General features: G+C 40.3%; 4 protein-coding genes across 4 annotated transcripts in view; 3 read left to right on the top strand and 1 right to left on the bottom strand.

Moving 5' to 3' along the window:
* The window catches only part of LOC133960822 (zinc finger protein GLIS1), a 73,451-nt gene extending 64,252 nt beyond the window's left edge, over positions 1–9,199 (bottom strand). Inside the window, exon 1 of the mRNA XM_062395665.1 lies at positions 8,911–9,199. Within this exon, the coding sequence (XP_062251649.1) occupies positions 8,911–9,199 (289 nt within the window). The remainder of the gene's footprint in view (positions 1–8,910) is intronic.
* A 5,635-nt stretch (positions 9,200–14,834) lies between these two features.
* LOC133960841 (macrophage-expressed gene 1 protein-like) lies at positions 14,835–19,043 on the top strand. The gene is made up of 2 exons (XM_062395684.1): positions 14,835–15,436; positions 16,242–19,043. The coding sequence occupies exons 1-2, from the start codon at positions 14,987–14,989 to the stop codon at positions 17,922–17,924; spliced, it is 2,133 nt and encodes a 710-aa protein (XP_062251668.1). The 5' UTR covers positions 14,835–14,986; the 3' UTR covers positions 17,925–19,043.
* On the top strand, positions 18,597–20,052 carry LOC133960821 (transcription factor HES-5-like). Its single transcript, XM_062395664.1, has 2 exons — positions 18,597–18,600; positions 19,697–20,052. Exons 1-2 carry the CDS (start codon positions 18,597–18,599, stop codon positions 20,050–20,052), a joined length of 360 nt encoding a protein of 119 aa, XP_062251648.1.
* Positions 20,053–22,588: 2,536 nt separating this feature from the next.
* dio1 (iodothyronine deiodinase 1) lies at positions 22,589–25,345 on the top strand. The gene is made up of 4 exons (XM_062396086.1): positions 22,589–22,979; positions 23,070–23,213; positions 23,845–24,044; positions 24,406–25,345. The coding sequence occupies exons 1-4, from the start codon at positions 22,643–22,645 to the stop codon at positions 24,469–24,471; spliced, it is 747 nt and encodes a 248-aa protein (XP_062252070.1). The 5' UTR covers positions 22,589–22,642; the 3' UTR covers positions 24,472–25,345.
* The last annotated feature ends 1,109 nt before the right edge of the window (positions 25,346–26,454 follow it).

The following is a 26,454-nucleotide window of genomic DNA, read 5'->3' as shown; positions in this document are numbered from 1 at the left end:
TTCCCGCAACTTAGAGTTACAAGCATTAACTCGAACAGGGCACCAGCATCACTTTCCTAAAATCCTCTGCTTCCTCCCATCATGCAGCGCAGCAGTGCTCTCCAGATGTGCTACTTAAAAAAGAAACATTCTGACAAAACATCGGTCCACCTGTGCGTCATTGCTGCCTGGATGAACGGGACGATATCAATCTCTGCACTGATGAAACCTTAGAGGTCTTGACTTTGAGCCATAAATGAGCTGAAATAAATTTAGACTCAGAAATCTTGCTTGCCAGTGCATTAAAACATCTCCTCGAAAGAATAACTCAATAGATATTGTCTGATGAAACCTGGCACTCTCTCTGGGACAATAATGCGAACATATCTGCATCTGCCAAGACATAATGCACATATGAATATCTGGGTCCACATCAGCGGAGTACAGAAGTGCAAGTTGTCACGCTCAGGGTTTGTGATTGATGTCGACCCACATCATTCACAGACAAGTTTTTTTTTCTCTGAGCGAACTTCATTCTTTTGTTCCTTTGTGTACTTATTAGTCCTGGTAAGCAAGTTAATGCAGCACAGGGACTGGATTGGATTGCACATGACTAGAGAATAAGTAATTCTTCCAGAACGCTTGGGCGTCTATTAATGACTACTAATAAAGTATATAAACTGCACTATTAGACTTTATAATGTCTTTCAGAGTCCTCTGGGGCAGCGCCAGCCAATGGTGCAGTGAGCTGACTGGGCACTGCCCCATGGCAGCTTCCTGGCACAGACGGGGAGAGAACAAGAGACAGAATAAAACTCAATCTTTTTGGCTGCGTTCTGCTGCGCTCTAATGAAGACATTAAAACACTTTCGGCTTGCATCATGTTTGCCCGTTTGTTTTTGAGCACTCGGTTGACGCCAATGTTTTTTTGGCTGATTAATCGTCAACATGACCAGCCTTGTAAAATAGGGCCTTTTCAGACACTACTTAAGTTGAGCCTGATCATTTGAAACTGTACCTGCAGCAGTTTTAAATAGTGATATGTTTACAAAGCTCTGATGCACACTTAGCAACTCTTACACAACTGTAATTATTACTCTTGATCAAAGTTAAAACCATGGACTACATTAAGATGGACAGCAGGAAAGCTCGCAAAAAGTGAAGCCCAAGTGTCTCAATCACCACCTGGTGGCCGGTTGCAGTATTGGTCATACATCTTACCTCCTCCATGTCAGCGGATGGGACATGAAACATACTAAAAGGTCAAAGTACAGGTCAAATTGTAAAGATATTGTCTGTAGTTCATATCACATTTATGTATGTTCAAGTGCTCATTTGTGTTCGTTTTCATTGCGTATTTGATGTTATAAAAAACGGGGCAAGAACAATCATGAGTGACAGCGGGGACTTACTCGTGATTGGTCGAGTGCTTGTATCGGGGAGACCTGGATACCACGGCTCCATCCCCCGATCACTACTTTACAGACTCTGGCTCCATATGACGTTGTCAATGCAAGATGGCAGCATTTGTATGCTTATTTCTGGATAGTGGGAGGAAATTGAAATGCTTCGTCCATCTTTATACAGTCTTATTCCTAGATCCGCTCCTATGTCCGGACTTGCACCAAAAGTTGTTACCATACTGCTGAAAAAAAGCTTACCCCCAATGAAACCACATTTAAATGAGCTAGTTCCAGATTTTGACCTGGATTGTAAACACTCAGTCCCATAAATATGCCTGCAATATTATAGAGAAGGTATAAAAATGTATGGGATCCGCCCCTTTGTCCAGATCCACTCCAAAATCGAATGGTTACTTTCTGGGCCCATGTCCCATCCTTCAAACCAACCAACAAACAGACAAATGGACGGTAGTGAAAACATAACCTCGCTGAAAAAGGTAATGAGATGAAGTGCTGATAGTGCCGTATTCTCTAGTGGAAAAGCTGAAACAGCAGCCTAAGCATGATTGACTCATCAGCCAAAACCTCCCTTTCACACTCACACAATCTGTGCTCTCTGTGCTTATTTATGGGGGTCAGTGAATCCCTAACCCTTACGGACACATCTCTCTCACTCTTTCTCTCTCTCTTTCTCTCTCTCTTTCTCTTTCTCTTTCTCTCTCTCCAGCTGACAGCTGCAAGGGCCCCATCAGCTCTCGGCCCCGCTCTGGCAGAGGCTGCGCAGCGGCGGACGGCCGTCGCAACTGCCACAGTCAGAGCAGAGCGGATTTTTCTTTGATGAAACACAGCAGCGTCGAGCCAAGAAAAGCAAGTGGCACAGCTGAGATGTAAATCAAAAACCCACCCGTGTGCTAAGTCATTCACAGGGAGGCTTGCGAGAGGAGTCGCCGCTGTCTGAAAATGCATGAGTAATGCAGCCGCTATAGACATGCAGTCAGCTGCAGCATGACTGTCCAGGCGAGAGAATGAGAGAAGTCTCTTCATCTTTGCTACAAATAGTTAAAACTAAGGTCAAACACATCTAAATTCACGAGACCTGGCAGCTTAATCCTCTCACCGTCAGAAGAGTAGTGCGTGAAAAATCTGCAAGCGCTTCTCCAGGAAAAGTTTGCTTCTAAAAATACATTTTTATGATGACATATCAGAGCCAACCCTGCAGCTCTCTCCTGATTAAACTGAGGCCCAGAGCACATTTCTCCTGGTATTCCAGAGACGTTTCGACACTTACTCAAACCAGATTGTGTTTTTTTTTTGCTGTTTGGATTTCACTGGCAGCATGAAGAGTCAGAATGCCTTTGGTTACAGCGAGATGCCACAGTCATACCACACTGGTCACAAGAGAATGGGAACATCTGACCTGACAGACACGGACTTAAGATTCGACTCCGCTCAAATTCTAGTATTCTTTTTGCAATTTCAGACGACAACAGCAGAAGATACTGAAGGAGCAACAGTCCCAACCTCCCATAAATCTCCCTTCTCTCTCTTCTTGAATCTAACCACTGTCAAGTCGATGCAGCGCTCATCTCTACCTCTGCCATTCACCTCTTGTTTCCACACACGTCATGTCTATTCCTGGTCAGGTTTGATTGAGGTGATTCAGCCGAGCAGATGCCAGACCTGGGGTGTTCTCTCAATCTGCCTCTCTAGTGGCTGTGACTCAGGAAGCGCTCTCATTCCATTACCCAGCATTCCCTCCTCGACTTCTCAGCCAGACAGAGGTTTACGGGAATACCGCTGAGGAATCATCACCGGGCCTTCGGCTTTATGAATCAATGGAACATGCTGCAAACATTTACACCCTGAAACACCCTTCCCAGGCAGCACCCTCACGTTTGCCCATAACTCACTGCTGAGCTCATAGGGGACGCAAGGAGACGTGGGCTGAGGCTCGCTCTTAGTTCATGGGAATGTACTGACTGGTGAAAAACCTTGGGAGAAGAATGCTACTGTAACTGTGCTTCTATGATGAGAATACACATGACCACATGATGTAGAGGAGAGCCACGTCAGCATAAAGATAGGACGTCTGGCTGCCTATTCACAGAGTCTTGTTTGTCCATCTAAAAATACAGATGTGTTCAAATTCACAATTAATATTAAAAAAAAATCATAATCTGGTCAATTATTATATCTAATTAAACCACCAGTTCAATAAAAGGTCAAATCTTTGTTGGCTGCAGTGACAGTAAAAGGCTTTCTCTGAGGGTGGATCAGTCTTTCACAACATCTGGGAGGGAGAGTCGATGTAAAATTGGTTTGACTCTTACAACATTTGGTCCTATTGAACAACAGTGATGTTGAGATCCTCAGCTACTTCAATTTTACTTTTTAAAAATCGCACGTTTACGCTCTATCTTTCCAACAGAGGATGGATTCAGTAAAGTAAAATAATGTAATATAATTATTTAAAGACAAATATGAATGACCGTGTGGCACAAAACCAACATTTTCAGTTGATTGTGAAGCTAAGGCTTTTAATTATAAGTCATGATTCATTTTCAGCCTTGCTACAGTATAGTTGTCTCCAACTATGGAGGCAACTATCTGGGTTTGTTAGATAGTTTGTAGTGTTAAGCAAAAACAACTAGACAGATTTCAATAAAAAAACTTGGTTGAAGGATGCAATATGGGTCAGGGAAGAGCCCATTCAATTTGAGTGTGGAGCCAAATCAGAGGGCGGATCCAGGATCTTTTTTTTTCACTTTCTTTAATATTGCGAGTTTGTGTGCACAATTATTTTTATTTTTTTTCCAAGTTCTCATGGCATAGTTTGTGGATCTTCATGAAATCAGTCACAGGGCTTATATATGAGTGTGTATAATTGGGTACGGCCTGATTGAATTTAAAGACACTGTCATGCCTTGATGGAGGTATATGCTCCACTGAGTGCCAGTGTTCTAGTTGAAAAATAAGTATATATCCATTGGATACACTATCAAAAGATTAATAACACAATTGTTTACTGTTACACTTACGAAACTGGAAGCTTGATGGAAACATAAACCTGGCTGCACATCAAATACATGGTTGGAGTCAGCCATATTAACACTTTAATCTCCAAATCGCTCCTGTAAAGATGTTAGAGGCCAAAGACCTTTGGTTTCCCCTGCTGTTCCTATCACAATCTGAACCACTAGAAACTTGGATTTCACAGTTAGATTGCCATGAGCCATAGCAAATCACTGATCCAGTAGTCGCCCTGTACAAGATCATGATAATATTGGTGTTATTCTATCCACACAGCTTCTTTTGAATTGTTCAACAGCTGCGAATGACGTTTAAACTTTGACTGACTCAAGAGCATAAAAATCAAACATGGAATAAACTGTGGTCAAAACTTTCACCAAAACATTTGCTCTGTCACTTGCTCAATCATTTCCCCCTGTAGATCAATCCCTCCATTAGGGATGTATTTTCCAGAGATTTAGGATCCAATACCATCTCTTTGGTCTTTTCAACAATAAGCAACAAAACCACAAAACCATTGAGCCGCCACAAAAGAAACTCTGGAGACTTTGATTTGTAAAGCCTCCTGTCACAGCCCAGATTCAGTCAAATTGGTACAATAATGTCACAGTGACACAAGTCAAAACTGAGACAGAAACTGAAATCCAAGACGAATAAACAAATAGATCTTGTGCATGCATCAAAGCCGGACCTAAAACAACTATAAGTCTAAAGTCCGGGGCAATTTAAGAAACTCAAAACTCCAAGAGGCAAACATTTTCCCAGAATTACAGCTGTATAAACATTTAACGTGACACGAAACTAAAGGTTTATTTAGAGGAAAAGAATACAAAAAGACACTTGGACAAACTGATATTTTAAATGCGTAATCCAGCTCCCTTATGAGTTAGACTGAGCACCATGTTTTTGGTGGCTTTTAATGAGATGTATTTTCAAATTAAACTTTAGGATCAACTAGACTTCTATTTCTTTAAGAGGAATATGTCTGTGCTTTTTAAGCAAAGTGAAATCGATATCATGCAGATTTTTTCTCCAGGTAAATTGTAACTTCCCACTGTTCTTCTTAATGAAAAAAAGAAATAATAAATAATACACTTTAATTAGAATGACAGACTTCTCAAAACACTCTTAATGTGTTTCCCCTGTTCACTCGCAACAAGATTTATTCACAGGCCACTGGGAATCTGTCATTAAGTGTTTGACAGGCTCATAGTGAGATGTAACGGTCGCTTGTTTCTCATAATAGTCTGGTTATCACCCTGAACTCTGACGTCTGTGAACGCTGCTGCAGAAAAACACAGGAAAATGTCAGTTAGAGGGAATTCAACATGGGTGCCAATGCCACAAAAAAGTGTATATGCATACCGTATGTGTGTGTGGCATAGTGAGCGTGTGTTGAGCATATGTTGGCACAGTGTCTGCATGTATTAGAAATGGATGCTGGTGGGTTTGTGTCCACGCATACAGGTTTATGTATAAGGACTGTATGTGAAGACTTATAGAAAACACGTCACACAGAAAAATAAAAAGCTCTGACAATGATCCAAACGTCCTCTACTCATCTCCGGCTGAATAAACAGACAGACATGTATCTGAGAGACGGACTGTGAGACTCCGTCCCACTCCTCTTACTCAAACATTTCCCCCAAATAAGCTCCCAGACATCGGCAGCATCGTCCCGGCCAGGAGAAACTTTAGTAAGGTATCAAATGATGCTAGAGTACACACTTCATTCAAACCTGATATTCTCTTTGCAAGAGGGGTCAAAGTGTTTTTCTTTGCAGGCTAAATATTTTCCTTGCTGGTGGGCACTAATATTTATAGCACATTTTATAGACTCGCAGTGTTGGGGATGATCAGCCGCTACTCAATTCAAGAGCAGCACACACACACACACACACACGGCGTACCAAAACTGTTCACTGCAGTGATTTGTGCATCATTCAACTTGATGCAAAGAAAAATACAGACATTTTTTCCTTGAAATTAAGCTGGGAGCAGTCATTAAAAAGCAGAGGTGCAGCAAGAAGAATACTACGTATGAGGATTTATTTTTTAATTTAGGATATTTTAAGTAGAAAAACAGACAAAACTAAAATGGAAAAGATTGAGAGCCACAATACATCACGGCACTTCAACTCCTACAGTCTGTAATACGCTCATTTATTATTAAAACCCTGCCTGTGTCTCTTTTCACTTCACTTATTTAGACACATGTTAACGCACACTTAACAAATCAACAAATCATTAAATCAAAAATAAGTATCACGGCATAGATTTGCATTTTGGGGGATAATTGAAAAAAAACTTACTACAGTCCTGCGTCTATAATGCCGGGCGATAAGGCCAATAATGATCAGTCTATATTGATAATTATTTCTTTTAAGTTTAAAGACAGTTTGTTGCTCCTGAGTGAAGGTTGTGGTTTAAACTCTTCTTCATGAGCAGAGAACGACAAACCTATGAAAAACTGCAAAACATTTTACTCACCTGAGGTCGATCAATTACATTTTAAACCTTGTCACTGTGCTTGCACAATGCATAAGCAATAAATGAATAAGTATTGGTATAAAATCACTAATAATTGATAAAGTTTTCTTGCCTGGCCATAGCTGCGTACCTACAAAAAATGATACAACTGACAATTAAATGCAAAATCCCCTTTCCACTGTATTTGATCACTGAGTAATTGTTTAAATTTTGCAATCACAGCGTAGGCTACACGTTCACGGTCAGAAATCTCCCAACTGAGGTAAGTTCTTCTCCCCGCTGTCCCACTTCCATCAGGATAAATATTACAGCCTGTGTTTGTTCAGAGATTCTTCTCCGTATAAACCTCAAGTAATGGCTGAAAACGTCCCTTAATGGGAGCGTGTAATACGATCAGCCTGAAATGAGGCATGATACAAAAAGACTGATGAGCACTCAGATCACTTTCATACTCCCTTCTCACAGAGAGAGGCTGTAGAACAATATTAAAAAGTCTGATCGTATTCCTATAGAGACAGCAACATCAGGAGTACAGGTTAATCCAATAAGTGTTGTATTGCTCAAATATAAGGGCAAAGACAAATGTAAATGTGTAACTGCCAAGTCGTGCAACACATTTTGATACTTTGCTGAATGAATATGTGCTTCAGGAAATAGTGTGTGTGTGTGTGTTGGGGGGGGGGGGTTGCTCTGTGGAAATGTCTGAAAACTATTTTAATTCATGAACCCGCAAAGATATTGAAATTATGAAAAATATCACTCAACTGTCTCGCCGAGTTAGAGTGAAAACAAACGGACATGTGTGCGCGTCTGCTCCAGCGTTAATCTACACAACGTAATCCACAAACACACAACACATCTTGCATTCCCACAGTTTACGGGAAGCAAGTTCAAAAGCGCTGCAGAGACAATGAGACGATTCATTCTGGTGCGGGGATGCTGGGGATGGAAAGCTGAGCGAGGGCACAACTGTGCTCTGAGAGAACTCATAAATGCTGAGACACATTCGGCAGACATATGGTTTGTGTTTAGCAAGAAGAAACAATAATCAAATCCGTTGATCCTCTTCTTGCTGCAAGGATGATTGCTAATATAAAAGTCTGTTCCGTCTAATCATAATTTAGGATGGGGCTGTAATTACCTCCGCCCTCTCACAACAACACTCTGTCTAAACAGGATGGAGCAGCTCTTCCACACACACACACACACACACACACATATGTACACACACAAACACACACTGGATGCTTTATCTGTATGACAGTGCTCATCTCATCTGTGTGATTGTTGTTTTAAAGTTGTCGCTCTCACTGATGAGCAGACGTCAGAGTTTAATTTATTTTCTTCAGAGGCAGGGGAAGATTTGAAAAATAAAAAATACACTTGTTAAAAATTAGAAGCTAAATAAGAGGAGCAAACCCCAATTCATTCATTCATTAAAGGACTGTTCCAACCTGTTGAAGGCTTGAAGATGCCAAAGAACTTCACTTTTAACTTAATGAGTAAACTGTTCACTAATCCACACATGAATTAAAATGCAGCCATGACTTGTTAACATCCGCAGGAGTCACACAGCTTGCCTGGCAGTTAGTGCGCACACTGCACATCACTTCACATGGCCTTCATGTGCAACACACACACTTCGATCATGGAGTTATTTATGAACTGGCACAGGATCCAAGTGAGCTCTGGGTTTAATTAGCAGACCTAATCCACAACTGCAAACAGGGCTCTCAACTAAACGAGGCTAAACAGAGCTGCATCAAACAGATGATGCTCTTCAGAGGAGCCATATGGAGAAAGCATGATTAAAGATGGTGGTTTTGATCAATATCAAGTGTTGATTGGATTGGAAAATTGAGAGAGCAGCTGTTTGACTCGATCAGTGTGATCCTTGTGTTGTGTTCGAATGAAGGCTTTAAAACGTCTGTGATAAACGTTATTAATTGCGGAATCAACTTTGATCACCTCTGCAGCATCAGTTCAACACCTCCGCGGTTTAACCTACCTTGCATGGGCGGGAGAGAGAAGCACGACCGTGGAGCTTTGGCCGCCAGATGCGCTTTCTGCTCGGACCCGCTGAGTCGCTTCTGGCCGGAGCAGTTCATGAGAGCCGCCTGGCCGTCGTAGGTCTGCGGGCTGCGGCAGATCTGCGCTCCGAACGCGCCGCTGCCGCCTCGCCGCGCACACACGTCCGCCTTGCCGCCGTACGCGGACAGCGCCACGCCGGGGAAGTCCGCGAACACCGGCGCCTGACAGTGGCTCACCATCCCGAACCGCGCTGAGGAGTTCTGCATCGATGACTCGCTGGCGTTCCCATGCAAGTGGAGTGTTGCGGCTTCACATTACCTGCGCGCATGCATGAGAGGGAGGAAACCAATCATAAAAAGTGGAGTCACACACACTCGCGGCTTTTGTGCAAACGTGCAGCGCTCATTTGATGCGGGGAGAATCAAGACATCTGGAGAGAGCAGCGTGGAGCTCCAGATGTTTGGGTAACACCTACCTGGTCGGATGAGCCTATGAGGAAAAGAGCAGGGCTGATTGCGCAGATTTGCATGTTGCGCAAACAGTAGGGGGGCACATCTGCACGCAGCACCAATAGCATCCTCTCCCAGTGAGAATCACTCATCAGCATCTCTCTCTCTCTCTCTCTCTCTCTCTCTCTCTCTCTCTCTCTCTCTCTCTCTCTCTCTCTCTCTCTCTCTCTCTCTCTTTCTCTCTCTTGGGAAGATAACATCTGGATCGAGGCGGCTGTGTGTGTTGTCGTAAATTTGATATTAGATGTAAAGTTTGTGAGATCCTGCAACATGTGCACATGTGACCCGATGTGCTCTCAACCATAATGCACCATGTTTCAGTTACCTGCCAACTATTTTTACTTAAGCTGCATGTACAAAAATGTATAACAGGTTCTTGGGCTGGGCAATAAAACAAAAATTTAGCTTTTGCTTATGTTTCTTTTATTCCGTTTGCCATTACTTTTAAATTATGTTAGCATTTATTTATATATCATTTTATTTATTATTTTTTAAGCAGTCTTTGATTGTATATTACATTATTCTATAACAATGCTTCATGTCTTTGATGTTTTCTACTTTTGATCTCATGTGTCCCCTCTGTTACTTTATAACAGATATGGGTTGTTATATAAATTACTTTTTCATTATTTTTATTGCAATGCAATTTTCACTTAAAGCAATATAACAAAAGGTAAGTATATATTGATATATTGCTTATGAGCAAATTAAGAAGGTAAAACACTTTATTGTTGTTCCACAGATTTGTATAATGTTTATTTTATAGGATTTTTTCATTTTCTGCTCATAAAGATGAATTTGAAACCACAAAAAGTGTATAATTTGTACATCTAAAGTGTTATCACACAATCAGCTTTTACAGAGCCCATTACATCAACTAAATATTACAAACCTGCAATATAATAAAAAACACTTACTGTTATGTTATCATGCATACTGTAGATGCATAAAGGAAAATCATAGTAATCATGAGAATGTGTCACAGTTGTCTGACTTTATTTAAAAATATAATACTTCTTCCTGGATAAAAGCGGAAGATGGGTTTGTTTTATATTAAATAATAAACGATGTAACTTATTTTTAATTGTATTATTCCATACAATGTATTTATATATTACACCCATCCTTCCTAAAAACCTGAATGAAAACACTAAATATCTCTATCTCATATTAAGTTGTAACTATTATAAGGAGGACAAAACAGAAATAGTGTGAAGAATATTGGATTTAAAAACGATTAATGAATAAATTATATAACTGGATAAGGAATAATTAAACATTTCTCAAATTAATAAATACAAATATAATCCAAAGTCTTCTCAATTTAGACACCGAGTTAAATTGTTCTCTGCTGCAATTGTGCAGTGCCATCTTGTGGTTTCTGAGTTGAAGTGAAAATACCAACTGGTTCACAGTTGACAGAGTCAGTTACTACTGCAAACACATTGGTGGCATGAACCAGGGATGGACAGTATTTATGATACATGTATTTAAGATATATGTATTTAAAATACAAAATACAACTAGTATTATGTCAATTGTATTAAGTTTGATGAAAATGTATTTTTTTTTTTTTTTTTTTTTTTTTGACCTTTATTTAACCAGGAAAGTCCCATTGAGATTAAAAACCTCTTTTTCGAGGGAGTCCTGGCCAAGGGGCAGCAACAAATAACATATGTACACTCACAATTTTACACTCACAACATATAAACAGAAATTAAAAATGATATAAAAACAATTACAAGTAAATTAAAATTCATAAAAAACATCTACAAGTAGAAGAAGTGGTCTGAAATGCTCTCATCGTAGATTTAAAAGCACCTCTATGACATTTCCCTCAAGAGTGGACACTGTGGGGACAGTTTGAGGTACTTTCTTAGAGTTTGAAAACAACATTTGTTTAGTTTTTTCAGTGTTGAGGACTAATTTTAGTTGCAGGAGTGTGTGCTGGACTGCATCAAAAGCTTTCTGCAGAGATTCAACAGCTCTAGCAGAAGTTGATCCAAAACAGTAAATAATTGTGTCATCTGCATAAAAATGCAGATGACACAAAAATATGTATTAATATTTTCTATCAAATAATTTTTTTTTGGTGGTTTAGAAATACTGTAAAATACTTTCTGTGAGATGTCGACATGATGCCGTCAAAAGAAGGTAAATTGATTTATGCTGCCTCTGATTGGTATCTATTCACTAATGTGCTCAGGCTTGTTGAGATCAGCTGTCCTTTCCTTTTTAGCATAAATTGCCACCATTTTTAACAGTTGTTTGGTTTTGGTGTTGGTTATGGTATCCTTGGCTAAGTGTTCTATCAAACTATTTAACCAGAGTAAAGTTATCAGCCCTCACAGTTAACTTTAGCTTGCTACTTTCAGCTAATGTTAAAGGTTCAGTGTGTAGAATTTAGTGACATCTAGTGGAGAAGTTGCACATTGCAGCTGAATTACCCCTCACCTCATCCTGTGGAGAAGTTACGCCGAGAGCGAATCAACAGCAGCATTGAGCAGCTCAAGTCTCTCCTGGGTCCAGAGTTCCTCAACCAGCAGCCAGACTCCCAGCTGGAGAAAGAAGACATCCTGGAGATGACCGTTTGCTTCATGACACAGCTGCTGCAGCAGAACCAGCAGCAGAGAAGACTAATGACGCACTTCAATAAGCTGCATTCTTCCTCTGAGGAGAAGCTGAGAGAGGCTGACTTCCCTCCTCTGCGCTCCACAGTCCACAGCAACATCACCAAAGACAAGAGTCCAGTCAGCAGGGCCCCCTGGAGGCCGTGGTAGACTCCTACAAACTGGAGTTACCAGCAGACAAACTGGGACGAGCTCAGTGGTCAGAGACGACTGGAAGTGAATTCTATGAAGTGTTTTTCAAGAAAAGGGGAATCTTCATAGGAGTGGGAATAGAAGCATATCAGTCTCACTCTAGACTTATTGAGCAACGTTTTTTTAAAGTACTTTGAAGTATCCTGAAATGTTCTATTCCACAGTGAAAATGTTGGACTTTACTTTGAAAAACATCTTAATCTAAACAGTAAATATGTTTGATATTCAGTATTGAGATAGTCAGGGAGGTCCTGAACACAGGCATGACAGTTTCTCTCTGAATTTATTGAGCAAAGTGTTGTTATAGTACTTTGAAGTATCCTGAAAAGATCACTTCCACAGTGAAAATGTTGGACTTTACTTTGAAAAATCTCTCAATCTATACAGTAAATATGATTGGTATTCAGTATTGAGATAGTCAGGGAGGTCCTGAACACAGGCATAACAGTGTCTCTCTGAACTTATTGAGTAAAGTGTTTTTATAGTACTTTGAAGTATCCTGAAAAGATCACTTCCACAGTGAAAATGTTGGACTTTACTTTGAAAAATCTCTTAATCTATACAGTAAATATGTTTGATATTCAGTATTGAGATAGTCAGGGAGGTCCTGAACACAGGCATAACAGTTTCTCTCTGAACTTATTGAGCAAAGTGTTGTTATATCCAGAAATGAACTGATGTGATTGTACACATGTTGGACTTTACTTTGAAAAATCTCTTAATCTATACAGTAAAAATGTTTAATATTCAGTATGTAGGTAGTCAGAGAGGCACTGAACACAGGCATATCAGTCTCTCTCTACTGATCATATAGCAGCCGGTGACTCAGCTATTATCACCATCGACCAAAGTGATGCTGAGCCGGGCATGACGAGCCCTGTTCGTTGAAGTTGCTCTTATCCCCAGCAGCGAAATAAAAACCTGCCGTTCCAGGGGTTCAGAGCGACAGTGATGTGACCTGATGAATGGAAAAAGTTCGTCCTCACCCACGGTCCCACTGAGGTTCAGGAATCAGATGAAGTCATGGGATAACTGTTGCTTTGAGTGAGTTTGCAACGGGGAGAGAGAATAGCGAGTTCATGAGCTGTGTGTGGCTTCGTGTCGCCATCTCCTGTCCGAGTTCGGTAACAGTTCTTTACCTACAGCAGAAACATCCCCAATACACCAAGAAAACTAAAAAAGGAAACACTGAAATTAGCTAGCGAGCAAAAGCAAGAGAAAAATTAAAAAGCCTTGTGGGGATAAATTCAGCCCACTCAGCCGAAATTAAAAGACAGCAGAGAGGTGATACGAGAGGGTAAAAAACCAATGAGATCCTTACAGAATATTTGTTTTGGAACCTGGGGGAAGAGAGAAAGGGAGAGGGAGAGAGATCGAACGCTGGCATTTAACTAGCTGATGGGTTCCGGGTGTTGTTGTTCTGTGCAACTCAAATTCAATTTGGCGTTTATCGTGGAACTTTAAAAAGAATGAACACAGTAGGAGAATTATTTTAATAACTAACAAAGAGAAGAAGTTAAATGTACTTCTCTTTTTTTCTAAACAATCTTTTGAATGTCTGATCCTGTGTTCCTGTTTTAGGGAAGTAAATACTCAGTGGGGTCAATGTGACCTTTTGAGTTCATTGGTTCTAATACATATTAATCCAAAATAAACAAAGAGAGAAAAAGAGTGGAGAATTCCCCATAAGACTACAAGAGTTCTAATTGTTCCTTATAGTTCACCATCTCTGTTGTTGGTAGTCTGTCAAACGAGAGCGGGCGTGTTACCAGACTTAGTAATTCTGGGGACATTCCCATGATGTGCAGTCCCATGACAGCCCACAACTATGCAAATACAGCAAAGTAACCAACAAATCTCTCATATCTGCTTTCTGTTCCGTATTATAGGAGGAAGTTTGAACAGTTTTGACCTCACCTAAAAGTCTGTGACCAGAGTATCTATCCTCATGGCAGAACATGTGCGGTATTTATATATATACATATCTTGAATCACTTTCTTTCTTTTTAGCTTTTCATACATTAATTAATATAAATGTTATTTATCTTTTATTTCCTTATTTTTTAAATGTCATTTTTATGTTATGTATCTTAATATCTGTTGTCCTTATTTGAATTAATTTGAACAAGTTATTATTTGTTATCTATATTGTATGTGAAGCACTTTAAGCTGCATCTCTTGTATGCTCATCTACCCTCTCTTTAGTGGCCACTCTCTCTTTTACAAGTTCATCTTTCTTTGAACAAGTAGCGAGTGAGTTTCTAGAGTAAATAAAGAAATAGATTGTTCTACTACTGTTCACTGAGGCACGTCCTAATATCAGAACACAGATCAAACCTAAATAAATCCCAAGTTTCAACTATTCAATGATTACACATCATAAACCACTGTAACTTAATACAGTATCTGCCTTTAAAAAACATATTTTGCTGTAGGTTCTTTGGTATTGCCTTTAAATACACTGTTCATTTATTTTTGACGGAGAGAAAACAAACTTATTTGTGACCTCAGTTCTTGATTTTTTTTCCTTTCTGTTAATAAGTAGCTGTTAGATTCACCTTGTGCTCCACAAAAATACAAGTGAAAGCAAAAAACATTTCCTCTCTCAAACAAGATGTTCCTGTTAGTCATGTGAGAAGCTGCCTAAGAGAAGGAGGGCCCTAATAGATATACAGTATATATAGTGATCAGGCTTCAAGCCTTCATTTCCCACACAGTCGTCATGAAGACAGCAGCGGCCCTCCTGGCTCTCTCTCTCCTTCATGTCTGCTCTCCTGTTCCGGTCAGACGCCCCGACAACTGGCTCGGTAAATGTCGAGCCTCCAGCAACCTCTCCATCACAGCCCTGGAGGTGCTGCCAGGTGGAGGCTGGGACAACCTTCGGAACATGGATATGGGCCGAGTCATGAACCTCAGCTACTTCCAGTGCCAGACGACAGAGGACGGGTACTACCTCATCCCAGACGAGGTGTTTGTCATTCCCCACAAAGAGACGGGTGTGGAGACCACCTCAGAGATAATCAGCTCCTGGCTTGAGCAGAAAAGCTCTACATCCTCCTCCATAAATGCAGATATCTCCTTCCTCAAAGTGATAAATGGCAAATTCTCTATTGAGAACCAGAGGATGAAAACCCATCAGGTCAAAGACTCATCGACTACAGCCAGAGTGCAGGTGAGCCTTTGTTTTGCTATGGTTTGAATGTAAAAATGTACAAATTATGACAAATTTAAAACAGTTTGGTGATCCAGAGTTAATTCCTCATTTCACAGACACATACACGCCCTTCTCTCTCCTAGTACAACGTAATCTGTACCCAGGATCAGGTTCTAGATAAAGGGCCTAGATAGTAGTAGTTTCTAGGAAGTTATAGAAACTACCTTCCTGGTTTCTATTTAGGAAGACATACCTTAGGCTTATTTATCCAATCGGATGTAAACACCTGCATTACATGTAAAATAGAGAGTGACAGCAATTTTAGCCTTTTACGGATGTGCTGTTGGGATGGGTGGAGGGAGATATAATGGGATGCTGTGGTTGACATCTTGAGACTTGGGGGTGAAAATTGCTCATATTGCTCTGTTGGCTTTGTTGCATTGTTCCACCTTCTGTTCTCATTGATGCATCAAGTCTATATTAAAACCTTCGGCATAAAACATCAGCTGCTGCCTTAGTTCTTTCACCAGCTTCTAGAAAACTGCCAACACATCTATGCCTACACTCTATGTTGGATTGCGTAAACATTTGGTTGATATGTTTAGAAAAGGTCTAAAATGAAAATAAGTTTCTTCATTATTTTATCTTTTTATTGGTCAACTCAAGAGGGGCAGTGCACTTTAAAAATGTTTATCTATCGTAACTGGTTATATGAGAAATATATCACTTGAAAAAAAAAATTGTATTCATTTAATGTACAGCTGATTGAAAAAAGAAATCCCCAAATAACATTTAACGATGTTTTATTCCTCTTTCTTTCAAGGTTCGTAACTTCATCTACACTGTTAAGGCTTATCCAGACTTCACTCTGGACACACGCTTTGCTCAGCAAGCCAGAGAGATAGCCGATGCGATTGAAAACAACCAAACGAGGAACGCAGAGTATCTCTCAGAGAAGATGGTGCTGGACTATGGAACTCATGTTATCACCAGCGTCGATGCTGGGGCTGCTTTAGTGCAGGAAGATTACCTCACTACTTCGTATGTGTCGGACAACGTGTCGCAGGGCTCCTCCATCAAAGCTCAGGCTGGCTTCAACTTTTTTGACAAACTCAAGTTTGACATAAGCAGTCAGACTTCACAGCAGAGCTCGTCAATCCAAACGTATCAGTCCAACATTCAGTACTCTCTCATTCAAAGCCATGGAGGCGGCACACCTTTCTATCCTGGCATCACTCTGCAGAAGTGGCAGGAGAGTACCAGAAACAACCTGGTTGCTATTGATCGCTCCGGATTTCCCCTACACTTCATCATAAACACAAACACCATTCCTGACCTGCCACAGCCGACAGTTGGGAAAGTGGCTCAAAGTGTAGGTCAAGCCATAGAGCGATACTATATGGTCAACAGCCGCCCTGGCTGTGTTGACGTCAACTCCAAGAACTTTAACTTCCAAGCCAACATTGATGACAGTTCCTGCGATGGCCCTGCTACAAACCTCAGTTTTGGAGGCATCTATCAAACCTGTGATCAACTCAGTGCAGATGCGGGTCCCCTTTGTGATTCCCTGGCCAAGAAAAACCCTGGAACGGGAGACTTCTCCTGTCGTTCTCCTTACTCCCCAATGCTACTGAGATCAGAAGTGAGACAGCAGGGTTACAATTCCCACCAATGCTACGATCACAGCTATCACTGTGGATTTTTATGGTTGAAAACCTGTCATAGTTCAGTGTGCCAGGACAACTACTATGTTCGCCGTGCTCGCATTAACACCTACTGGTGCTCTGTGAACGGAAAGGCCCCGGACAACTCGGGGTATCTCTTTGGAGGCCTCTACAGCCCCACTCTCCTGAACCCCCTCACCAAGGCCAAAAGCTGCCCACCGAACTTCGTCCCACAACATTTCCTCTCGGATGGCCAAGTGATCTGTGTGAGTGACGACTATGAAGCCGGATCCAGATTTGCAGTGCCCTTCGGAGGCCTCTTCAGCTGCCAGTCCACCAACCCACTGGCAGGAGGCCAACGTCGCTGCCCTCCCAAGTTCAGTCAGCACCTGGCCACAGTGAGCGATGGCTGTGAAATTCTTTACTGTGTCCAGTCGGGACTGTTCACAGGCGGGCAACTGCTCCCAATCCACCTTCCCCCTTTCACTAAACCTCCGCTCGTCACCATGCAAGCCACCAACACAGTAATGGTGATGAGTGACGGAGACAAGAGCTGGGTCAGAGTGGGGCAGACCAAGATGTGGAAACTGGCCAAACCAGAGGAAATCAAGTCAATTGTGCAACAAATGGACCCAGAATTGAATCAGAGGACGGGGGGAGAAAAGGCCGGTATAGCCTTTGGGGTGATGGGTTTGATGGTGCTGGTGGTCATAGTGGCAGTACTCGTGAAGCGGAGAAGGAGAGGGCTCCCTCGGTTGGGGATGGTGATGGGCTATGAGGAAATACGTGGAGAGGTGGGTTGTGATGAAGCAGAGAGGGAGACACAGCAAGAGGATGCCTGAGGGGAAAAAAACTGCTTGGCGCCTTTTTCCCCTGACACAAGTTCTTCTAATGAGTGAGATTTAGTTTTGAAGTTGATTGTCACCTCAGAAATCTTTGAATCTTTAAAAATTAGTTTTTCTGGAGAGGGAGATGTTGTTGCAGTTTTTTAAGAATTCCTGGTTTGAATCAATGTGGCTAACAAACAAAAATCTTGAATTTTGCACTTTCTAACATTGAATTACCGTCATGATTCTTGATTTCAGCTAAATCCGCTTTTAAAATCGCATCATAAAAAAAAGAAAGAAATGCATTTAGAAAAGTTTTTCACAGATAATTGGTGGACCCTTTGTAATTTGTGTATGAAACATTTTGGTACTGTACTTTCAATTCAAAACTATATTTTTATAAATGGTGTATGGTGTATCTGCTAAGCTGTTCTGCAATGCACAACTATGAATTAACTATAAAAGGTATTTTAAAAAAATCTGATGGATCTATGTCTTTATGCTCGCTATCTCTCTTGGCAAGGACAATGTCTTAAATGTCCAAATAATTTCTTGGTAGTTGGTCAAGGACATAGTTAATGGCCTTCTAACATGTCTTTTAATAGATCATGTAAAGGTTAGTTCAAAAAGCAGAAATGAGTGCCCTTACATCACAAGGCCCTTTTAATGACTCTGCATTAATAAGACATGCGTAAATGAAATAGTCCATGTTACTGCAATAAACAAAAACTTTGTTTCTGTTTTATTATATATATATATATATATGATATATTGTCTCTATTTATACATATATATGTATAAATATATACATATATATGTTACACTCTTGAGGTTACACATGTGAGATTTCTGCAGAGGTGTAAGCAACAGTTTAGATCACACTGGTTCAGAGTAAATGAAGATGTAGATGAAATCCTCTAAAAAGCCATAGCACAACACTCAAACTTGATCATGTGGTAATTCAGAAGCTGTGTAAAGTTAGAGATTTTTCAGTAAATACCCGTGTAAGTGTTTTCTCCAAATCAATGATTTCGGAACAATCTGTGCCTTTTGAGATTTCATTTCTTCTATTATGTCACTGTAGGTATTTGTTTAATCTAAATATTATGAATAAAGCTATTCTTAAAATGTAAACTTGTAGTCTTTCTCTCCAAGTTCGTAGAACATAACGATGAGTGTTTATACAAAATAAATTCTCTGCCAGAGATGAAGGGAACAGTGATGAAAAACAAATGGTAGCATTAGCAAATAACTACATAAAGAAATTAGAAATTCATTTTGTTCATATTTATACATATGTTTTAATATTATATGGCTATATTTCATTAGATTTGTTTTAATTCATTTAAACATATAGGTTTCGATAATTAAAGTGATATATTGTTATAAAATTTCACATTTTTAGACACTTTAAAATATCTGCATGTATTTTTATAAATGTTATAAACTGATGGTTTCATGAATTTATGGTAGTTAAAAAAAATGTATGATATCTGATGTTGATCTCCAGCGAATTAAAGAAGTAATATTTTATATTGTAAAAGAAAATAAAGATAAAAATAAACATTTTAAATGAACATTTAAAAAAAATCTATTCAGTGCAGCTCTGTATGTAGCATATTAATAGAAAATAATTTATATATATTATTATTATATACAAGATTTGCACAAATTCAGTTTTGAGTTTGTGTTCAACTTCACCATAGAGATTTTGCACTTCACCTTCATCTCCTTCTACTGATGAAGAGTCTCTTGTTTGACACGTGTGCTGGCGAGTGTGTTAACAGTCAAAGTAATTGATCAGCATCAGCAGATCAGCTCTCTGGTGGAGAAGTTACGCAGAGAGCGAATCAACAGCAGCATCGAGCAGCTCAAGTCTCTCCTGGGTCCAGAGTTCCTCAACCAGCAGCCAGACTCCCAGCTGGAGAAAGCAGACATCCTGGAGATGACCGTTTGCTTCATGACACAGCTGCTGCAGCAGAACCAGCAGCAGAGGAGACTGATGACGCACTCCAACAAGCTGCAGTCTTCCTCTGAGGAGAAGCTGAGAGAGGCTGACTTCTCTCTTCTGCGCTCCACAGTCCACAGCAACATTACCAAAGACAAGGGTCCAGTCACAGACGCCCCCTGGAGGCCGTGGTAGACTCCTACAAACTGGAGTTACCAGCAGACAAACTGGGACGAGCTCAGTGGTCAGAGACGACTGGAAGTGAATTCTATGAAATGTAAGGACTTGTTCTTCTGTATGAATAGAAACATGTATTTGTGTGTTGGACATTTCCTGAGGAAAAGAAGCAACAATATCTTTCAAGTGACAAAAGAAAACATCTTGTCATGCATGTTGCATCAATCACATCTGATCGCAACAGCAATTACTATCACACCTCACGGTGTCAGTGACGTATCATCACAAGGTTTGTTACCTGTTGATTAACACTGATCTTTACTGTGAAAACATCTAAATGTCCTTTTTGTGGACATGTTGTCATCAGGATTTTAACTTTGAATTTCTCTGTTCAGTCAAATATCATCTGTTTTAAGGTCCAAACGTTTATTTAATTTTCTTTATGAACGAGAACATCTTGTCATGTATGTTGCATGAATCACATCCGACTGCATCGGCAGTTGTTATTGTACCCTACTATACTTCATGTATTTTTATTATATCATCATATGATAACATTTGTTATCTATTGATCAGTATTGAGCATTGTCATGAGAATATATTTGTCCTTTTTATGGACAAGTTGTAATATTGGACTTTACCTTAATCTGTGTGATTAGTCACAACTGATCTGTTGTAAGATCAATATTCTTTGTTTTGTAAAGGTTTTGTTTTATCACAGTATCCTTGTGATACATTTGTTCTCCGTTGTGGGTCATGTGTATGTAACATTGAATTCAATATTAACATTGTTTCCTCTTGAATAGTTTTGATCATGTTGATCATAATCTTCATTGTCCTGATTTTGATATTTTGTGGTATTGGAATCTTCATGTTGAAAACTGATCTGTTTTAAGGTAAAACACACTAGTGAAAACATCACACTGAATCTTTATGTTTTCAATGGTTGAGTATGTGGAAAAACTATAATTAATTTGAGAGTTTCTGCACAACATTACTATACAATAACACAATATGGTTTACCTTGATAAATGCGTAAATGTTTTGTACTTTATTGTCTTGAACAACATTGTGTTGCAAAGCCATGAAACAACAGGTTGTTGTCCCTCCACAGGCGTTTGTTGTAGCTCAAAACGTCTGAGTGTGTAACTTAGTGGGGGCTGTTTTGTGTTGCCGTGAGAACTGTACTCGAATAACTGTTATTAAGTGGGCAATTTAATAGATTGTCTGTCTGCTTATGAATAATATGTTTATCATTGTTGTCAGTGTCGCTAATACAAGGTAACCCCTTCATTACCAAACAGGTACAGTAGGTCAGACTTTTTGAGCTATGTGTTGACTGGTTGCATGTCAGATTGGAACTTTTGAAGGGATGGATAGGCTGATATATATATATATATATAAACATATATATATATGTGACTGTACAAATGCGGATATGCATGACAGGAATCCAGTATATGACATATATACAACAACTTTCCCCATCTTCACATCTCATTGACAGTAACTTGGAGGTGTTCACGAATATGGTCAAATTATTCCTTCCTCAGCACCTCCAAACTAGTTTCGTGAACATGTTAGTGGGTTCAGTGAAATTCAAGGCCAGATCTGACCCCAGGAGAAAGCACGGGGGACGTGGTAGAACAGAAGACGTGTCAGCAGAAATGACGTGATGCAGTCATGTCAACCACGAGCAGAATATAAAGGTGGAGTTCCTATCATCCTGTGGAATCAACACAACAGAGAATTAAGTTTTTTTTTTTAAAGCAAGGAGAGTCCTTCAATAGTCTGTTGTTCCTAATAAAGTGATTGGTGAGTTTATCTGAGAATGTGACATTCAGCTAATAGAGTACATCACATCATGGTGGGCCGTGATGAAACAGGTGGAGCTGCCCCAACACAGCATGTTCACAAGTTTCTGTTTGTAAATACACACATTATTAATGTGACAGATAATATAGCTTTATATAACTTGAAAGCTAAATTCAATTAGTGCTGATGAAACATGTAAGGCTAAGCTAGCTAACACTCTATAGGGTGGGCTCATACTGAGCTTCATCTGGAAAAGTAGTTTTTACTTCTGGCAGTGAAACAAAAGGTCTTTTATATGGCTGCACTTTATAAATGCTAGTCAGGTTTAATATTATGATGAATTTATTTATATAGCACCTTCATATACAAAGTTACAAAGTGCTGTTCTTATCTACCAATAGAGAAGAATATGATTTAAAAGAAGATAAAGAGTTTGCCTTTTTTTTTAACAAAATACAAAAGTATTGCAGGCCAATAGGCTCTGCGTGTTTGATAGAACTCTTTAGACATGTATGCAACTTAAATACAGACAAGGTGTCAACTGACAACAGATAAATATTTAAAAAAAATAGGGGAAGGGGGGTTTCATCTCAATGCAGCCGGACCACAGCCATGATAGCCTCAGTTTTCCGGTCCACCTCCGCGCCTGCGCTGGAAAGTACGGGCTGTGCAGAGCGGCCTTGAAGGCAGCGGCTGTAAACACGGAGGGAGGGGGCGGTAACCAACAGCGAGGCAGCTTAACTAACGCGGAGAGGTCAGTAAACATAGGCTCCTCCGGCAGCGAGCAGCAGACATGTGGCTCAACAGACTCCTCGTCTATGTCTCCACAGCGGGCATGATCTGCTACTTGGTGGGGCTCAGCACCACCCTCAAGGTGATGCACTTTATTTCACCGAGCCTCACCAAAAGGTTCATCCTCCGCATGGGCGAGAAGATCACCATGACCCAGAATCGGAAGTTCAGGTACGAGGACTGGGGTCTGACTTTCCTCAGCTTCGACTTCGTCAAAACCGCGGCCCAGCACATGTGGCTGTCCCTGGGCCAGGAGGCGTTTGTCGGGGGAGAAGCTCCGGACTCACCTGTGGTCACCATGGAGGGAGAGGAGAGCAGCTTGTGCAAGTTCATCAAAGGTCCGATTATTTGGGATTGACGCGTGCATTTCATAATCTGCCACAATGCTGGATTTGCACTTCTCCAGCTGTGTTTGTGTTTCTCTGCAGGCAACAGGCCTCTGGTGCTGAGCTTCGGGAGCTGCACCTGACCCCCGTTCATCTACAAACTTGACGAGTTCAAGCAGCTCGTCAGGGACTTCGGCGACGTGGCTGACTTCCTGGTGGTCTACATCGCAGAGGCTCATTCAACAGGTGAGAGCACCATGACAAGAACAGTCATTGTATCATCATGACATGTATTGGTGGGAGGGAAAAATGCTTATAGAGTAAAAAACAAATTCTTTGAAGTTAACATAAGACTAAACCAAACAAGTGAAAGTTTTGAAAATATACTTTAAAGTTTTGAAAATTGACATTTGCTTGAAAGTAAAGGGAAATTACATGTGCTAGAAAGTTTTGGAAGATGATAGCACTTGACAGTTCTGGATATTTACACATGCCTTTACTTGATTTTCCTTTACAACCTGATAAACTCTTGCCATTTTCAATACAGCAGTTTAGTTTTTTCTTTGCAAGATTACATGAAACTATAAAAAAAGTTTTGTTTTGACTAGTAGCATCATCATTTTCTCAAGTCTTCTGTTAATGAGTCGTAAACTCCACCAAAACAAACCTGTTGAGGTTTACTATAGAAAACTTGACATGGTCTGTGCTGCATTCAACGTAATGAAAACATTCCACCTGCTTTGATGTAGGTTACTGATGTAATAACAACTAAACAGGATTTATTATCCACTCCTCTGGTGTTTTGCTGCATTCAGTGTCATCCCAGTGGAATAAATCATATTCTTTATGTATATTTTATATATAACCTCTATTTCAGATGGTTGGGCCTTCGCCAACAACTTCGACATCAACCAGCACCGGAGCCTGGAGGAGAGGCTGTCCGCAGCACGCATCCTGGTCCAGCAGGAGCCCCTGTGTCCCGTGGTGGTGGACGAAATGAAAGATGTCTCTGCCATAAAATATGGCGCCCTGCCTGAGAGGCTTTATGTGCTTCAGGCTGGGAAAGTCCTCTACAAGGTGAGATCTGCGTGTGCACTTACTTCACCAACACGGATTCCTGCACTTTTCTGCTATACTGTACGTGACTTAAGATTGGTGACTTGCCAAATAGTGAGATAGTGCAAATTTGTTTTACTCCACCCACTTTGTTCCTCTGATTGAATCGTGTGATTGGAGGTTATAGCTTTATGGGTGTAAATGTCCTGCAGTGTGCCTAGTCACGCTATCGCGTGTGGAAGAGCAGTAAAAGAAACATGTGCAGACATGACTGGAATTCGTGGCGTGGAATCAGCAAATGAAATCATGACAAAGATATGTCCTGTGGTCTGTTGCTGGTATGTTCTCTCTGATTCTTACTTATGTTCTGTGTTTCCTATAGGGTGGGAAGGGACCATGGGACTACAATCCATCAGAGGTGCGTTCGTTCCTGGAGAAGATGAACTAAGAAGATCGTTAATTGAATCAATAAAGTCATTAATCGATCGATACGATATAAAACCATTTGGTCTCTGTAGCTAGATGAAGTGAAACACAGACACAGTCCACTCAGAGTTTGTATTCGATGTCTCACCTAGTGTACAGAAGCAGTTTTGTGTGTTTGTGCATATACTTGTTTGTATGTGAGATGTCTTAAGTTTAAGAACATTGGGGGCACGGTCACACGTAAGCGAATATTATGGGTTAAAATCTCCAAACGAAGCTACGCTGCGATTTGCATCGTCACAAGATGATTTATCCGAGTCCTCGATTGGAACTGAACCTGAGGCAAAGGTTCACCAACTGATACCTTCCTGCACGTGTGACCGGGCCCTAACTCTGTGATGATCCAGTGGTTTAACACCAAGGCTTACCTCTGTCTATAACTGTTCCTATGTAATTCAACTGATGCCTGCTTTAACATGACGATTACAGTGTAAACCTCTGGTAACTGTAATCTGATGAAAGAAGATTGAAAAGTAGGTTTTCTCTGAATGATGTTGGGGCATTTATGATGGGTCATGTTTACTGATAAAAATATCTCTATTACACATTTTTTCTCCAAAAAAAAAGCTTTTTTATTGCAGATGTTTTTGTATTGGAAAGAACCCTGCAAGTCCCTGAGATATATACAACATAAAACCTAAAGTGTGTTACACTTAATGTGTTTTTGTTGTGACGCTAGTAACAAGGAGGATTCTTATTTGATGAAATAATCAGTCTTTTCTCATACTCCTGCTTCCACTGCGAGGAGATATAGGTGAATGGAAATCATATCAAATTCTGTTAACTATATGAATGATGCGCTTTACAGTTCATTATTAAACTGAGAAACACCACAACTGTTTGCGAGCCATTGTTTGTCACACAACTAGTTTCATTGTAAGTCAGGTTCTTTTCCTTCCTCTGGGCCCATTAAGACTAAATGAGATGTTCCTGCAAATATGCAGAGCCTTTTTTCTGAAATGGCTGCAGGGCTTTAAACGTTGACGCAGGCAGCGGCCCACCACAGCACGAGAATCTGGCTGTTGGTTTGCTGTCTGGTCTGGATGTGATTAATGGTAAACACGCTGTACTGTATGACTGTCCCGTCAAGTTCATCGAGTGCACCGCGGACTCAGAGTGTGGCTGTGGGTGTGAGTTAATACCCAACTTTATTTTATCCCATTGATTGATTTTTAGCTGAGTTTTATATTAGGTTTTTAGAGGGGAAGTGTCTCTCTCAGTTGTTTTAATTCTTCTACGGCAGAGGATTTTAAAGCGACACCGCTGGCTATCTATCATTACTGGCTTTATTTGGCAAAAGATCTGAAAGCCTATACATTCATGATTATGTTATTTGATCTCAGCGATTGAAAATATATGCATATTGCTGTTTGGTGTAAGTTCAGACTCAACCAAACAAAAAAAGGGTCTGTCTGAAGGCGAAATGAAATGATTGTATTTGAGCTCGACTTCACCAAATCACACATATTTAGGTTATTGTATGTGATCTCCTTTTGGGAAATGATGTCATGTTTTTTTCTATTTCTATTCACAGAGCCTCCCCTGAAACCAGCTCCCCCGGGGAGGCCCGCCTTTCACTTTAAAAATAGCGTTACATAACTGTTTAATCTAATGTGAGTTTCTGTGTGAGTGGCGAATGAGAACAACAAGTCTTGTGTTTGATGTGATAAGAGAAAACACAACTGATGCAACAGTCAAAGCTTTAAGGTGGAGCCTAATCCGACCCCCAGCAGTTTGTATTGTGTTTTATCAGCTCCAGCCACACATTAACACCACATTAATAATCTGCTCATGTCTTTGGATACATTTTATAATATCTTCATAATTCAACCTTGACTATTCTGAATCGTGTAACTGTAAATCAGTATATTAGTAGATATGTAAAGCGCAAAAGGAGCGTGTATCACTAACCAAAGAAGGACTTCGGATCATATCTCAGGGTTGC

The sequence above is a fragment of the Platichthys flesus genome, chromosome 9 (assembly GCF_949316205.1).
Source record: "Platichthys flesus chromosome 9, fPlaFle2.1, whole genome shotgun sequence".
In the NCBI taxonomy this organism is placed as follows: domain Eukaryota; kingdom Metazoa; phylum Chordata; class Actinopteri; order Pleuronectiformes; family Pleuronectidae; genus Platichthys; species Platichthys flesus.
This window is presented reverse-complemented; position numbering and strand designations above follow the sequence as displayed.

Bases quoted from the DNA above. Each gene is read 5' to 3' on its own strand.
- LOC133960841 (XM_062395684.1), top strand. From the start codon at position 14,987: ATGAAGACAGCAGCGGCCCTCCTGGCTCTCTCTCTCCTTCATGTCTGC. The intron at 15,437-16,241 runs GTGAGCCTTTGT...CTTTCTTTCAAG, and splicing joins CGACTACAGCCAGAGTGCAG to GTTCGTAACTTCATCTACAC.